The 14,022-nt window shown below is 42.2% G+C and overlaps 1 protein-coding gene across 2 annotated transcripts in view; it reads left to right on the forward strand.

Moving 5' to 3' along the window:
• The window catches only part of LOC126284897 (organic cation transporter protein), a 442,131-nt gene that overhangs the window by 203,773 nt on the left and 224,336 nt on the right, over nt 1-14,022 (forward strand). Inside the window, exon 1 of one of the 2 annotated variants that reach the window (XM_049984158.1) lies at nt 12,534-12,713. The exons of the other annotated variant lie outside the window; for it this stretch is intronic. Within the exon in view, the coding sequence (XP_049840115.1) occupies nt 12,606-12,713 (108 nt within the window). The 5' untranslated portion in view covers nt 12,534-12,605. Of the gene's footprint in view, nt 1-12,533; nt 12,714-14,022 lie in introns of those variants that run through there. 2 annotated transcript variants of the gene reach the window in all.

Raw genomic sequence — 14,022 nt, forward strand, 5'->3', positions numbered from 1 at the left:
GATGGTCAGATGTAGTTAATCGACACCTCATGTTCTGTTATTACCAAGCAACAAACCTAGGAACCAACACAACTGGATACAGATCACAAGTACACACAACATTTATTACCAGATACCCAGAATTAAAATTTTTAACAGAACGACTAGCTGATCAGATCCGTGTAATAATCAAAAATAACAGGATACCCCAGTCAGAATTAGAAAACATCAAACAACAAGTACAACAAATACTGGAAGAAAATTATGTGCAATCAGAAGAAGAAAATACAGTAATGGACTCACACATCCCAGAGCAAACAAACAAAAAACAACACACATCAATTAAACAATCAGAGGAAAACGAAATCTTAAGACTGCCACCAGAACAAGTACAAATAGAACACGAAGTGACACACATGTTAGATATAGAAGAAAAAGGTTCAGCTGACATATATAGAATACAAAGACACAAATACAGACATTAGACTATTCTTGCATAGACCACCAAATAACCCACAAGTTGAAACAACAACTATCAACACAATCATAAACAACAAAATAAATGAAAATATAACTATGGAAGAGTTAAAACTATGGGTTTATGTAGGAGCACTCACTCACTACACTAAATATACACACTAGGCAGAGATCAGAACCAACCAACCAACACACAGAAGAGACCCACAAAACCAGCATGGCAACACAGGCTACAGATCAGAATAGAAAAACTGAGAAAAGAGATTGGACAGCTAACACAATTTATAAGACATCAAATGTCAGAAAAAACGAAATATGTTAGGTAAAATCTCACAACAAGAAGCGATAGAGCAATTAGATGAAAAGAAGCAGAAATTGCAAGCATTGGTCAAACGACTTAGAAGGAAACAAAACCAAACATTCAACACAAACCAAAAGAAATTTTACCAGACAATAGATAACACACACATTAAAATAGACAATCCACCAAACATAACAGACACGGAAAACTTCTGGAGCAACATATGGTCAAACCCGGTACAACATAACAGGCATGCACGGTGGATACAAGCAGAAACAGACACATACAAGATGATACCACAAATGCCTGAAGTGATAATTTTGCAACATGAAGTCACCAAAGCAATTAATTCTACTCACAATTGGAAGCCCCTGGAAAGCGAAAATAGCAAATTTCTGGCTAAAAAAAGTTCACCTCAACACATTCACATCTAACCAAATTATTTAACAGTTACATTGCAAACCCATACAAATTCCCTGATACACTTACACATGGAATACCTTAACTGAAACCTAAAGATCAAGCAGACACAGCAAACCCAGCTAAATACCGCCCCATAACATGACTACCAACAATATACAAAATATTGACTTCAGTCATTACACAGAAATTAATGGCACATACAACACAGTACAAAATTATAATTGAAGAACAAAAAGGCTGTTGCAAAGGAGCACGAGGATGTAAAGAGCAGCTGATAATAGATGCAGAGGTAACATATCAAGCTAAAACTAAACAATGGTCGCTACACTACGCATACATTGATTACCAAAAAGCTTTTGATAGTGTACCAATACACAAAGTAGATCCTAAATTGATACAGTTCCTAAACATGGTAATGAAAAATTGGAAAACCACACTTAATATCCAAACAAATTCAAATAATATCACATCACAGCCAATACAGATTAAACGTGGAATATACCAGGGAGACTCATTAAGTCCTTTCTGGTTCTGCCTTGCTCTGAACCCACTATCCAACATGCTAAATAATACAAATTATGGATAGAATATTACTGGAACATACCCACACAAAATAACACATTTGCTATACATGGATGACCTAAAACTGCTGGCAGCAACAAATCAACAATTCAACCAATTACTAAAGATAATAGAAGTATTCAGCAATGATATAAATATGGCTTTTGGAACAGACAAATGTAAGAAAAGTAGCATAGTCAAGGGAAAACACACTAAACAAGAAGATTACATATTGGATAATCACAGCGACTGCATAGAAGTGATGGAAAAAACAGATGCCTATAAATATCTAGTATACAGACAAAAAATAGGAATAGATAATATAAATATTAAAGAACTACTAAAAGAAAAATATAGAGAAAGACTAACAAAAATACTGAAAACAGAATTGACAGCAAGAAACAAAACAAAAGCTATAAACACTTATGCTATACCAATATTGACCTACTCATTTGGAGTAGTGAAATGGAGTAACACAGACCTAGAAGCACTCAATACATTTACACGATCACAATGCCACAAATATAGAATACATCACATACATTCAGCAACGTATTTACATTAAGCAGAAAGGAAGGAGGACGGGGATTTATCGATATAAAAAACCTACATTATGGACAGGTAGACAACTTAAGAAAATTCTTTCTAGAACGAGCAGAAACTAGCAAAATACACAAAGCAATCACTTATTTAAATATATCGGCTACACCATTGCAATTTCATAACCACTTCTACAACCCTTTAGATCACATAACATCAACAGATGCGAAGAAAGTAAATTGGAAAAAGAAAACGCTACATGGCAAGCACTCGTATCATCTAACACAGCCACACATGGATCAAGACGCATCCAACACATGGCTAAGAAAAGGCGATATGTACAGTGAGACGGAAGGATTCATGATTGCAATACAGGATGAAATAAACAACACCAGATATTACAGCAAGCATATTATTAAATATCCCAATACCACAACAGATAAATGCAGACTTTGCAGACAACAAATAGAAACAGTAGATCACATAACAAGCGGATGTACAATACTAGCAAATACAGAATACCCAAGAAGACATGACAATGTAGCAAAAATAATACATCAACAGCTTGCCTTACTACATAAACTTATAAAACAACACGTTCCCACATACAAGTATGCACCACAAAATGTACTGGAGAATGACGAATACAAATTATACTGGAACAGAACCATTAACAGATAAAACACCACCACATAACAAACCTGACATCATACTCACCAATAAAAAGAAGAAATTAACACAACTAATCGAAATATCCATACCCAAAACAACAAATATACAAAAGAAAACAGGAGAAAAAATTGAAAAATACATCCAATTGGCTGAGGAAGTGAAGGATATGTGCAATCAGGATGAAGTTGACATTATACCAATTATACTATCAACTACAGGAGTCATACCACGCAATATCCACCAGTACATCAATGCAATACAGCTACTTCCAAACTTATATATACAGCTACAGAAATCCGTAATTATTGATACATGTTCAATTACCCGAAAGTTCCTAAATGCAATATAACATATACCGTACAGTTGAAAGGAAGTCACGCCTGATCAAGGTCCGCGTCGCTTTCTACTTCTGACCAGACATAACGTCTGAGATAAGAAAGAAATAATAATAATAAGTACCTGGGAGAAATCAACCTAAAGGCCAATGAGGAAAGAATAAAAAAACTACAGAAAGCATATAAACCCTGTGAAACTATTATAACAAAAAGTCCATGTCCATTAACGCAAAATCAAGGCACTGCAAAACTGTCTTACTTCCGGAGGCACTGTATGCATCTGAAGCAACACAAATAGATGGGCAAACTAAAATCAAAGAAATAGAGAAACAAGAAAGGAAAATTCTCAGGAAAATTTTTGGCCCGATACAAGAGCAAGGAATCTGGAAGAAGAGACCAGCATCAGAATTATGTAAATACACAGACAAGATTACGGATACAACAAGGAAAAGAAGAATGCAGTTCTATGGACATATCCACAGGATGAATGAAAACAGAATTTCAAAGCAGATTCTTAAAGTCATCAACTCAGGCTGGAGAAAAACAAAATGGATAAAAGAAGTTGAAGAGGACCTCAGACAAGCACACGCAACAGTAAACGATGCAGAAAATAGAACTGAATTCAGGAACACCATCAAAAAACATAAATTTGAGACCACAACACAAAAGAGACCACTGTGTTGTTTCTTTCGCTCCGCTGTCCATTTGCATCCTGAACACATGAAGGAAATTTGGGCTCAGAAAAAACAAACAATCATCATAAAGGAATTAAAGTTCAAACGCTCTATTAAACGGGAACAATCGAAAATAATAATAATAATAGTAGTAGTAATAGTAATAGTAATAATACAAAGCTGAAAGACGTAACTAGTCGTTACAGCACGGCGTTGGTAAAAACCTGTTGAAGTGAAGTGCTCTCCCTGTTGGTAATATAATGTCCTAAAACGTCCTATGGACAGAAAGTGGAAAGTACCATATTCGGTATTAATCGATAGAACCAGTGGCAGAGGCCATACCGGAAACAGGACCCGAATGTAGCTGATAAACAATACACTTCGAGGACGTGGCCGTGTGATTTGCAGTGCTTCTGGGGGCTACGTACGGACGATAAAACAAGCAAGGATAGACCAATGTGGTGAGCGGTGGAGACTTTTTTACTGTGTTGGTAAGGGTACAACTGAAGAAAAAATACTGACAATGGATCGGGAAGCATGGAATGAGGTAGTGCGAGGAAGGAAATAGCCAACAAAGGAGAAGTGGGTGAGAGTCTGTGATAATTAATGGAAGGTTACGACAATGACAACTAGACAGACACACTGACAGAAGAGATCGCAGCAGCAAGGAAGGAAGGAAGGAGGGAATCAGATATTAGCATCAATAGAGAGCAAGAGGGGAGACAGTGGGAGGAGACGTGGGAGGACAGAATGATGGGGACCGCAGATGTGACACAGGAAACAGTGTCAGGGAGGGACAGAGAGAGATTGACTGTGTGCGAGTGTGCGAATGACAGAAAGAGAGAAACCGAGAATGGGGGACTCACAGCGATGGGGTAGTGCCTGTGAGTGAGTCAGGGGAACTTGTGGGAGTCTGAGGTGATTCGCATGTTAAAAATACCGCGCGTGTGTTCGGATGCCAAAGTTTTGGGAAAATATGTAAAGGTATGTAGAGCAAGACAGCGTATACTCCACTTTTCAGTTAGCCTTTTAAGTGAAGAGTAACATATTCTCACCGTTCGTGCTCTGTTATTGTTTTCCCGCTGGTACCGTGTTCAAAGAAGATGAATGTCGTGCATGTTATTGAAATATTACCAAATTTCCTTTCCTTCGGGTTCAGGTTTTTTACAGAAAAAATATTTTTGTGGTATTACTATGCAAGGAATCGCTCTGTGCGGTCAGAGTACAAGAAATTCTCTCTCTCTCTCTCTCTCTCTCTCTCTCTCTCTCTCTCTCTCTCTCTGTCTGTGTGTGTGTGTGTGTGTGTGTGTGTGTGTGTGTGTGTGTGTGTGTGTGTGTGTGTGTGTGAGAGAGAGAGAGAGAGAGAGAGAGAGAGAGAGAGAGAGAGAGTATTAGTTCCATTGCAACTCCCTGTGAAATGGATGCAGTGGATGTTCCAAGGTTAGACAATCCGGCAACGCCGCGGCCGAGGACGACACGGCGTTTGGTGTGGCCGGCCCCATTGGTCTGCCTAGAGGCAGAACGCAGAGCATGACCTTCGATGTGCTCTTTATTTATGCATGAGCCTATTTTGTGAATATTTTAAGCGTACGTTTTATGTGAATTTTTTCATAGTGATTATTCGAGGACTCAATGAAAACGAACACATCCAAATTTTTTGATACAAAAACTCTTAAAGCTTCTTAAATTAAACGAACATTATTAACATTCTACGTCTTTATTCGTCATGTCTATATATTTGCATCGCTTTGCCGTTAGAGGGCTCAGAGTTGTGGCTTGTAACACGGTGGTGTGTAACGTCGGTGCGTGAGAAACAACATGCTGTAATCGAGTTTCAAATTCGAAGAGTCCGTTCACACGCGAAGCATCCTCTCCTCAAGTATCACAGTGCCAGACCACACACGAGCGCTGCACATCTGCAACAATCAGAGCCTTTGCTTCACTGTCATCGCTTATCCTCCATACATTTCCGACTCGGCCCCGTCCGATTCTCGTCTGTTTCCACAACTTAGAGAAGACCTCAGAGGACTTTACTGTGAGAGTGAGGAAGTCTTGCGAGCAGATGTGGGGTTGTGACTCCGTCAACGACAGACATTCTGCAGTGACGGTGTCCACAAAATGATTTCTCGTCGGGAGAAATGTGTTCGTCGCGAGGAAAATTAAATATTTTGAAATTCTGATAAAGATTTAGATATGAAGCATTCAGAGGTGGAACGTTAATGACAATTGTATTATTCAAAAAGCTTTACGAGTTTTCACATAAAATGTTCGGAGGCAGCACTTTTCAGCATGCCCTCGTATTTAAGAGATTATTAGGGCACAAAAATCCGACCGTCCTCCGATTAGAGATCAAAACTTTCATGTACCTCCCAACTTGGTGTGAACCTTTATATTTGATGACGCCTCCGTAACTTGTTTTTCGCTTCCGCTAGCAATTACACAAAGCATTTTATTACACTCCTGGAAATTGAAATAAGAACACCGTGAATTCATTGTCCCAGGAAGGGGAAACTTTATTGACACATTCCTGGGGTCAGATACATCACATGATCACACTGACAGAACCACAGGCACATAGACACAGGCAACAGAACATGCACAATGTCGGCACTAGTACAGTGTATATCCACCTTTCGCAGCAATGCAGGCTGCTATTCTCCCATGGAGACGATCGTAGAGATGCTGGATGTAATCCTGTGGAACGGCTTGCCATGCCATTTCCACCTGGCGCCTCACTTGGACCAGCGTTCGTGCTGGACGTGCAGACCGCGTGAGACGACGCTTCATCCAGTCCCAAACATGCTCAATGGGGAACAGATCCGGAGATCTTGCTGGCCAGGGTAGTTGACTTACACCTTCTAGAACACGTTGGGTGGCACGGGATACATGTGGACGTGCATTGTCCTGTCGGAACAGCAAGTTCCCTTGCCTGTCTAGGAATGGTAGAACGATGGGTTCGATGACGGTTTGGATGTACCGTTCCCTATTCAGTGTCCCCTCGACGATCACCAGAGGTGTACGGCCAGTGTAGGAGATCGCTCCCCACACCATGATGCCGGGTGTTGGCCCTGTGTGCCTCGGTCGTATGCAGTCCTGATTGTGGCGCTCACCTGCACGGCGCCAAACACGCATACGACCATCATTGGCACCAAGGCAGAAGCGACTCTCATCGCTGAAGACGACACGTCTCCATTCGTCCCTCCATTCACGCCTCACCACTGGAGGCGGGCTGCACGATGTTGGGGCTTGAGCGGAAGACGGCCTAACGGTGTGCGGGACCGTAGCCCAGCTTCATGGAGACGGTTGCGAATGGTCCTCGCCGATACCCCAGGAGCAACAGTGTCCCTAATTTGCTGGGAAGTGGCGGTGCGGTCCCCTACTGCACTGCGTAGGATCCTAGGTCTTGGCGTGCATCCGTGCGTCGCTGCGGTCCGGTCCCAGGTCGACGGGCACGTGCACCTTCCGCCGACCACTGGCGACGACATCGATGTACTGTGGAGAAATCACGCCCCACGTGTTGAGCAATTCGGCGGTACGTCCACCCGGCCTCCCGCATGCCCACTATACGCCCTCGCTCAAAGTCCGTCAACTGCACATACGGTTCACGTCCACGCTGTCGCGGCATGCTACCAGTGTTAAAGACTGAGATGGAGCTCCGTATACCACGGCAAACTGGCTGACACTGACGGCGGCGGTGCACAAATGCTGCGCAGCTAGCGCCATTCGACGGCCAACACCGCGGTTTCTGGTGTGTCCGCTGTGGCGTGCGTGTGATCATTGCTTGTACAGCCCTCTCGCAGTGTCCGGAGCAAGTATGGTGGGTCTGACACACCGGTGTCAATGTGTTCTTTTTTCCATTTCCAGGAGTATATTTGGTGCCATTAGAATGAATAGACACTGTTCCAGAATTTCACACCAAAGAAATCTGAGGTAGTTAGCGGCAATTAAAATTGCGTTACTTGCGCTACGCCACTTAGTTATAATTTGTCTTTTTTTCACGTGCAAAAATATAAGTCACTAACATTGCATGCTTCCACGATGCGGCCGTTCACAAACAGGTGAAAGATATCGATATGCTCCACTTACTGTAATACAGAATCCAGCTTAAATCGGTGAGGGAGGGGGCCAGTCATTAAACGCGAAACCCTGTCGCCTGAGCCGCGCGGTCTTGACGTGTTGTCACGGACCGTGTGGCTACCCCCGTTGCGGGTTAGTCCTCCCCCAGGCATGGGTCTGTAAGCGTAAGTTAGACTAAGTAGTCTGTAGGATAAGGACCGATGGCCTCAGAAGTTTGGTCCTATAACACCTTACCACAAATTTCCAAATTTGCTGTCGCCTGTAAAAGAGGGAGGCAAGGCTTCGACATTGTAGACCCAGTCAGCCAGTAACATCGTGAGATGATTCAGAAAAACGAGGGAAATTTTATTTTCATTAGTTTTATGGTGTGTGGCGGAACACCTGTTATTCCTACACAGGTATGAAGATTGGTAATACCAAAAAATAGACACAGTAAAGAGCGGAAATATATTATATATTTGCGACCTTAGTTTTTGATATTAGATTGTTTCTCAGTCCAGTCAACCGCATTCAAGGTCAGTGTCAGGTAGTCCGTTCCTTCGCCTGAATATGATGATAAAACTGACACCTACACGATATGTTGGATGGTCAGCAATGTGTGTCGTGTACTTTTTCTCCACTTGACAAGGAGACCCTTTCATACTCCATGGTTAGTGCGGGTTCTATTTTATGTCTTACGCATACATCGGGGCAAACAGAAGTCTGCCAGTTCAGTTTATTTGTGCCTCTGCAGGTGTGTGTTGGATCCAAATTTGTTCCCATTTTTGGAATACAGCAGACACATCATCAAGAATCCAGAAGTCCCGCAACAGGTCTTATTGCTGGTTGTCTGGATTGCAGTCAGTCACATGTGGCACTTGTGATATAGTTATGAATGGGGAGGTATCTCATTATATAAACAGCTTCGTGCCTTCTGAGTCAGGTGGACAGATATATCTTACTGTTGGGAGGCAATACTTTGGTGCAGATGTTAGTGCATTTTTGTATCTGGGGATTATGTCTGTGCTGAGCTTTGTCCCGTTTCACTCGAGATAACTGCTACGGGTACGGTCTGAGGGTCGCTAAGAAACATCGGGATCGAGCAGACGCTGAATGACGCTGCCAGCACACGATTCGTCATCTCCTTGTCAGCTATTATCGCAGTTAATAGCTTTCATCGTTCCATTGTACGAGGCTGTCAGGTATTTCGGGTTGCTAGTGTGTTTTGACGTCCTGACACTTTTAAGTTTACAAGGGGACCATCAGACCTGATAATCACAGATTTACGTGAATCTTAGATATGTTGAAGAGAGACCTGTCCCGAGTACGTAGATAGCAGCTTTATATGAGTCTGCACCTAGTTCCCGATAAAGTCTGTCTTGCTACGACACTGCAGAGTGTGTTTTTTCCGATTCCTTCGGGCATAAATGCACGTCCGAAGGAACGGACACTGAGGCGATTGCAGTCGCTATGAAATACAGGAAATGTATCAGCAGTTGCGAATATGGACAGCCGCCACCCATCAGCTGTATAATGGAATCCTTGTGCCGGAGCGACACTCGAACCCGGATTGCTCGCTTAATGTGAGCGACCACCTCACCCGAGCACGGCTCATGGCCAGACCCAAAATCACACACGTCGTCAACCACACGTCTACAGTCTAATTCATTATGGTAGCTATGTATATTCCCGTACAGGGGACACATTTTGCTCGGAAGTCGGTTGCACGGTGTCGGGGATGCATGTCCGAAAGAACATTGCACCGTAACTCGGAACAACACAGGCACTGGAACATCGTATTCATCCGCCGACACCGGGCGAGCGACTTTCAAATAAAACATCTCCCCTGTCCGCGAATATATATGCATAACACAATCTCTTCCCAACACCGGCTAGTCAATAATTACAATGTGCGAAGTAAACCGAGGATAAACACCATATTTCTGTAAGAATTTTTAACAGTAGTATGATCTGCTATGGTCAGCTTGCCGACTTAAAACCTGAACTCTTAGAAATTATGTGGGTACAGTCATGGTTCATGAAATACCGCCCAGGCAGAAGTATGATTCGCAGTTTAAGCTGCTGCTAATCGTTGCACGCTGCTTGCAGACTTTTCGTTCTCTTAGTGCGGTGCACGCTCCTAATTTGTTCGGTTTGAGAGAGAGAGAGAGAGAGAGAGAGAGAGAGAGAGAGAGAGAGAGAGAGACTTCCGTTATGTACCTTCTCGTGTGCTGGATAATCTGTGCCCCTAACACGTTGGAAAACATAGCAGAAAATCATGTAACGTGTTGAGTAGTAGGCTCTCTGTGCTACCAAATGATGGATAACGCCCGGCCGCGGTGGTCTCGCGGTTCTAGACGCGCCGCCCGGAACCGCGCGACTGCTACGGTTGCAGGTTCGAATCCTGCCTCGGGCATGTATGTGTGTGATGTCCTTAGGTTAGTTAGGTTTAACTAGTTCTAAGTTATAGGGGACTCATGACCACAGCTGTTAAGACCCTTAGTGCTCAGCGCCATTTGAACCATTTTTTTATGTATAAGAAAAAAGAATGTGCTGAACCATTTCTGCTTACACAGAGAACAATAATAATAATAAATACAAAAGTGAAATGATTCGTATAGGTAGGTAAGTCAGCCAGCATTACACACAGCAGCCGGTACGAATAATCGAGTCTGCAGTAACAAACTCTAATGAAACGAAAACACAACTCGAACCAAACAACAAGCCGCAACACTATTTAATGTTCAGATTAATGAATTCCCAGACTGCTGACACTCAGCAAGTATGTGCTTTTGGACCCAATTTTATTAAATTTGTTTTTTTCCGTTTCGATAAGTATTACCTCCAAATATTCACCCATCCATTTATTATTTGTACATAGATTTCGTGAAGGGTAAGTCAATCATTGTTTAACGAAAGTCGTACGGGCCTTCTAGAACAGAAAAATTGCTTCGGAGAAAGCTCGGATTTCAATAGAAAAAGGATTTTTACTAGGAAAATGCAGCTTTGCTCGAAGGTGCAATACTGAGTTGTAAGCTGAGTGGTTCAAAGTAATAATTATTGATATATTCGTCCTTTCTAACAGGACTGCAGTGTCTCACCTGATCCCATGTCAAAAACTGGAAAACGTCGCGCGGCCAAAATCCGCCAGAGACCTCCGCAGACCCGTCATCTACTTCATAACGGCAACATACGTGCCAGCACATCATACGCATCTAACAGCAGTGTTCAATTTGCAGTTATAGATATGGGCCTCGACGCTTTACATTTTGTCTCATCTCTCCCCTTCCGATCCTTCCAAACGTAGTTTCCTCACCAGTCATTGACTTTTGGACCGGGATCCCTAGTGATTTGTGCCTTTTGCGTTTTGACCTTAGTTTCAGACGCAAAACACCTTTCTTTTTAATTCCTGACACGTACTCACGTACTTGTAAGAGTGTAATTTTTTATGACAGGCCATAAACAGCCATAAAGCTACGTGTCATCAGTTTTTCCTAATATTTAAAAACTGTTCATAGTTGCCTAATTGAAATGTAAAATATTTCTAAAGCTACTGGCGTAACTCCAAAATCAAACATTTCCAAGTTCAACTTCCCTATTTTACAATGCCTTCTTACATAAGCTCATAATTTGACGAGAAAACAGCGTTACGTTACGCGTACTTTATTGCATTACTATTATTTACTTTGGATGTCAGGGAAACGAAAATCTTTTCTGTGGTGTTTTCTTACAGTCTCCGATACTGCATTCTTTTTCAGTGCAAGTTCCGTTCGAATAATAATAGTTAATATCCTTGCTGGTAAACAAAAACAAGTGCACGCGCGCGCGCGCGCGTGTGTGTGTGTGTGTGTGTGTGTGTGTGTGTATATTCGCAGAAGAAACGTACAATATTACATTTATAGACTAGTTGACACAAGCCACGACCTTGCAGGATACAGCGAACATGTTCCGCAGAACATAAAAATAACTTCCATTTACTTCAATCATTAAATATAATTGCCTGCCCGTAGTGAGTTTACTTAATTAAAAAAAATTGCTGCAGAACTGACGGCATTTCAGTTATTGTTCTGCTGCACGATGCGTTTCGTACATTCAAATGCGATTTCTTTGTACACTAAAACATCTTAAAGGCGATACTATGTGTGAGCTCCCGCACCAGTTTGGTTCTCGTAACTTTAGTAAAATAAACTTTTGCGCGTTTGCAATGGTGTGTCGCAGTAGTTGACGCAAAAGCTAGTAGCACGTTTATCATTTTCATAATGTAGTTAGAAAATCAGTGGACAGTGCTAATTCCGTCCCGGCGTATGTATTCGCAATATAAATTAATAGAACAAACATCGTAACTGTCACTAGCAAATGTTTTTGACGTCAAAACTGAAAATGACTAGCTAAGGAACTCGCCACTTAGTGACAGAGCTGCCATGAATGTCATATGCCCGTCATTACATCTAAAATAAAGCGACGAGCCACAGAGAACTGCCGGACAGGCGCGTTTCATTGAACTCGCAGTAACAGCACGGAAGCCATTTTGCGCGCAACGTTTTTTCGCGCTGCTACGCCGGGCGGCAGTGTTTTGTCGCAGGTGTCATGGCGGCGGGCGGCTCGGCGCCCGCTGGCCGTGCTCCGCTTCCCGGCGAGTCCGACACCGGCGCCGTTGCTGCTGCCGACTATTCTTCTGTACTGCCCGCCTCCACCGTAAGTACCCCTCCTTGCAGACGCTTTCCACCGCCATCATCTTGCTCCGTAACCACCCAGGCGTTCGCCTCCCAACTTCTGGCCTAATACTCGCCACGCATTGTTATCTATTTCCTGTGGTGGCAACACTGCACTTTTACGCTCGAAACAAGTACTCCGATTCAATCGATACCTGTGAGACAGGGCCAATTAAGTAGCGGGGCGAGCGCGCTGTTTGAGTGCCGTCAAGATACATACATTAATTCTTGTGGCATAGATCATGAATAAGATATTTCGTAATAATAGGGAACGTGTCAATTAAACGTGAGTTTTATTTACACAAAATATTTTTTTAATTTTATTTTTATTTTTTATAGTTACTGATTCATGTCTCAGAATTCATCTGTTGAGTAGGAGGAGTTGCCAGTCAGAAAGTCTTTTAATGTGCTATTAAATGTTGGTTGGCTGTCTGTCAGACTTATAATTAACTACTATTCGGCAAATAACCAAAGATTTTTGTGGCGGCACAATTCACTCCTTTCTGTGCCAAAGTGAGATTTACTCTAGAATAGTTGTTGTAGCTAAGCACTTTGCTGTTATTTTTGAATTGGGATGTGTAATTAGTGACGAGTTTCATAAATGAATACATGTATTGCGAAGGTACTGTGAATATCAAGAGTTCCTTAAATAAATGCTTTCAAGGTGACCTTGGGTGGGCACCAGCTATTATTCTGATTACACGCTTTTGTGCAAAGAATACTTTCTCTCTTAATGACGAATTGCCCAAAAATACGAAGCCAAATGAAAGCATTGAATGAAAAAAGGTATAGTAGGCAAATTTACTGGTACGTTATCACCAAAATTTGCAATAACCCTACGCACACAACACCGACGCGTCGCAGCAGTCTATCACCAACTCACACTGTGTCGACCGCACCTGTGTGTAAATATCCCAAATCCTAGCGATCTCTCGTAATTACCAAATACTATGAAGAATTACATGGGACGTGCCCGTATGTGGCAATAAAGCAGGCTGGCTGCTAATCGTTTGTATAGCTGGTAAGCGTATCGTTGTCTAATTCTACGTCGTTTCGTTACGCTCACGTGAATCTTAAAATACAGTCTGTAGTTATTTGGGGTACATAAACCATTCTGAAAAGTGAGGTTTCCACTTGTATTAAGAGGGACTAAGAAACTAAAAACATTACTTTGCGAAGCTTGCAATGAAAAGCATTATGAAGCATTTGCAGGAGACTTAGATATTTATGGGAAGTTCATGATGATAGTCTTACAATATTAGGGTTCAGCAAGTGATTGTAAGTTATTTATG

The sequence above is a fragment of the Schistocerca gregaria genome, chromosome 8 (genome assembly GCF_023897955.1).
Source record: "Schistocerca gregaria isolate iqSchGreg1 chromosome 8, iqSchGreg1.2, whole genome shotgun sequence".
NCBI classification, from domain to species: Eukaryota; Metazoa; Arthropoda; class Insecta; order Orthoptera; family Acrididae; genus Schistocerca; species Schistocerca gregaria.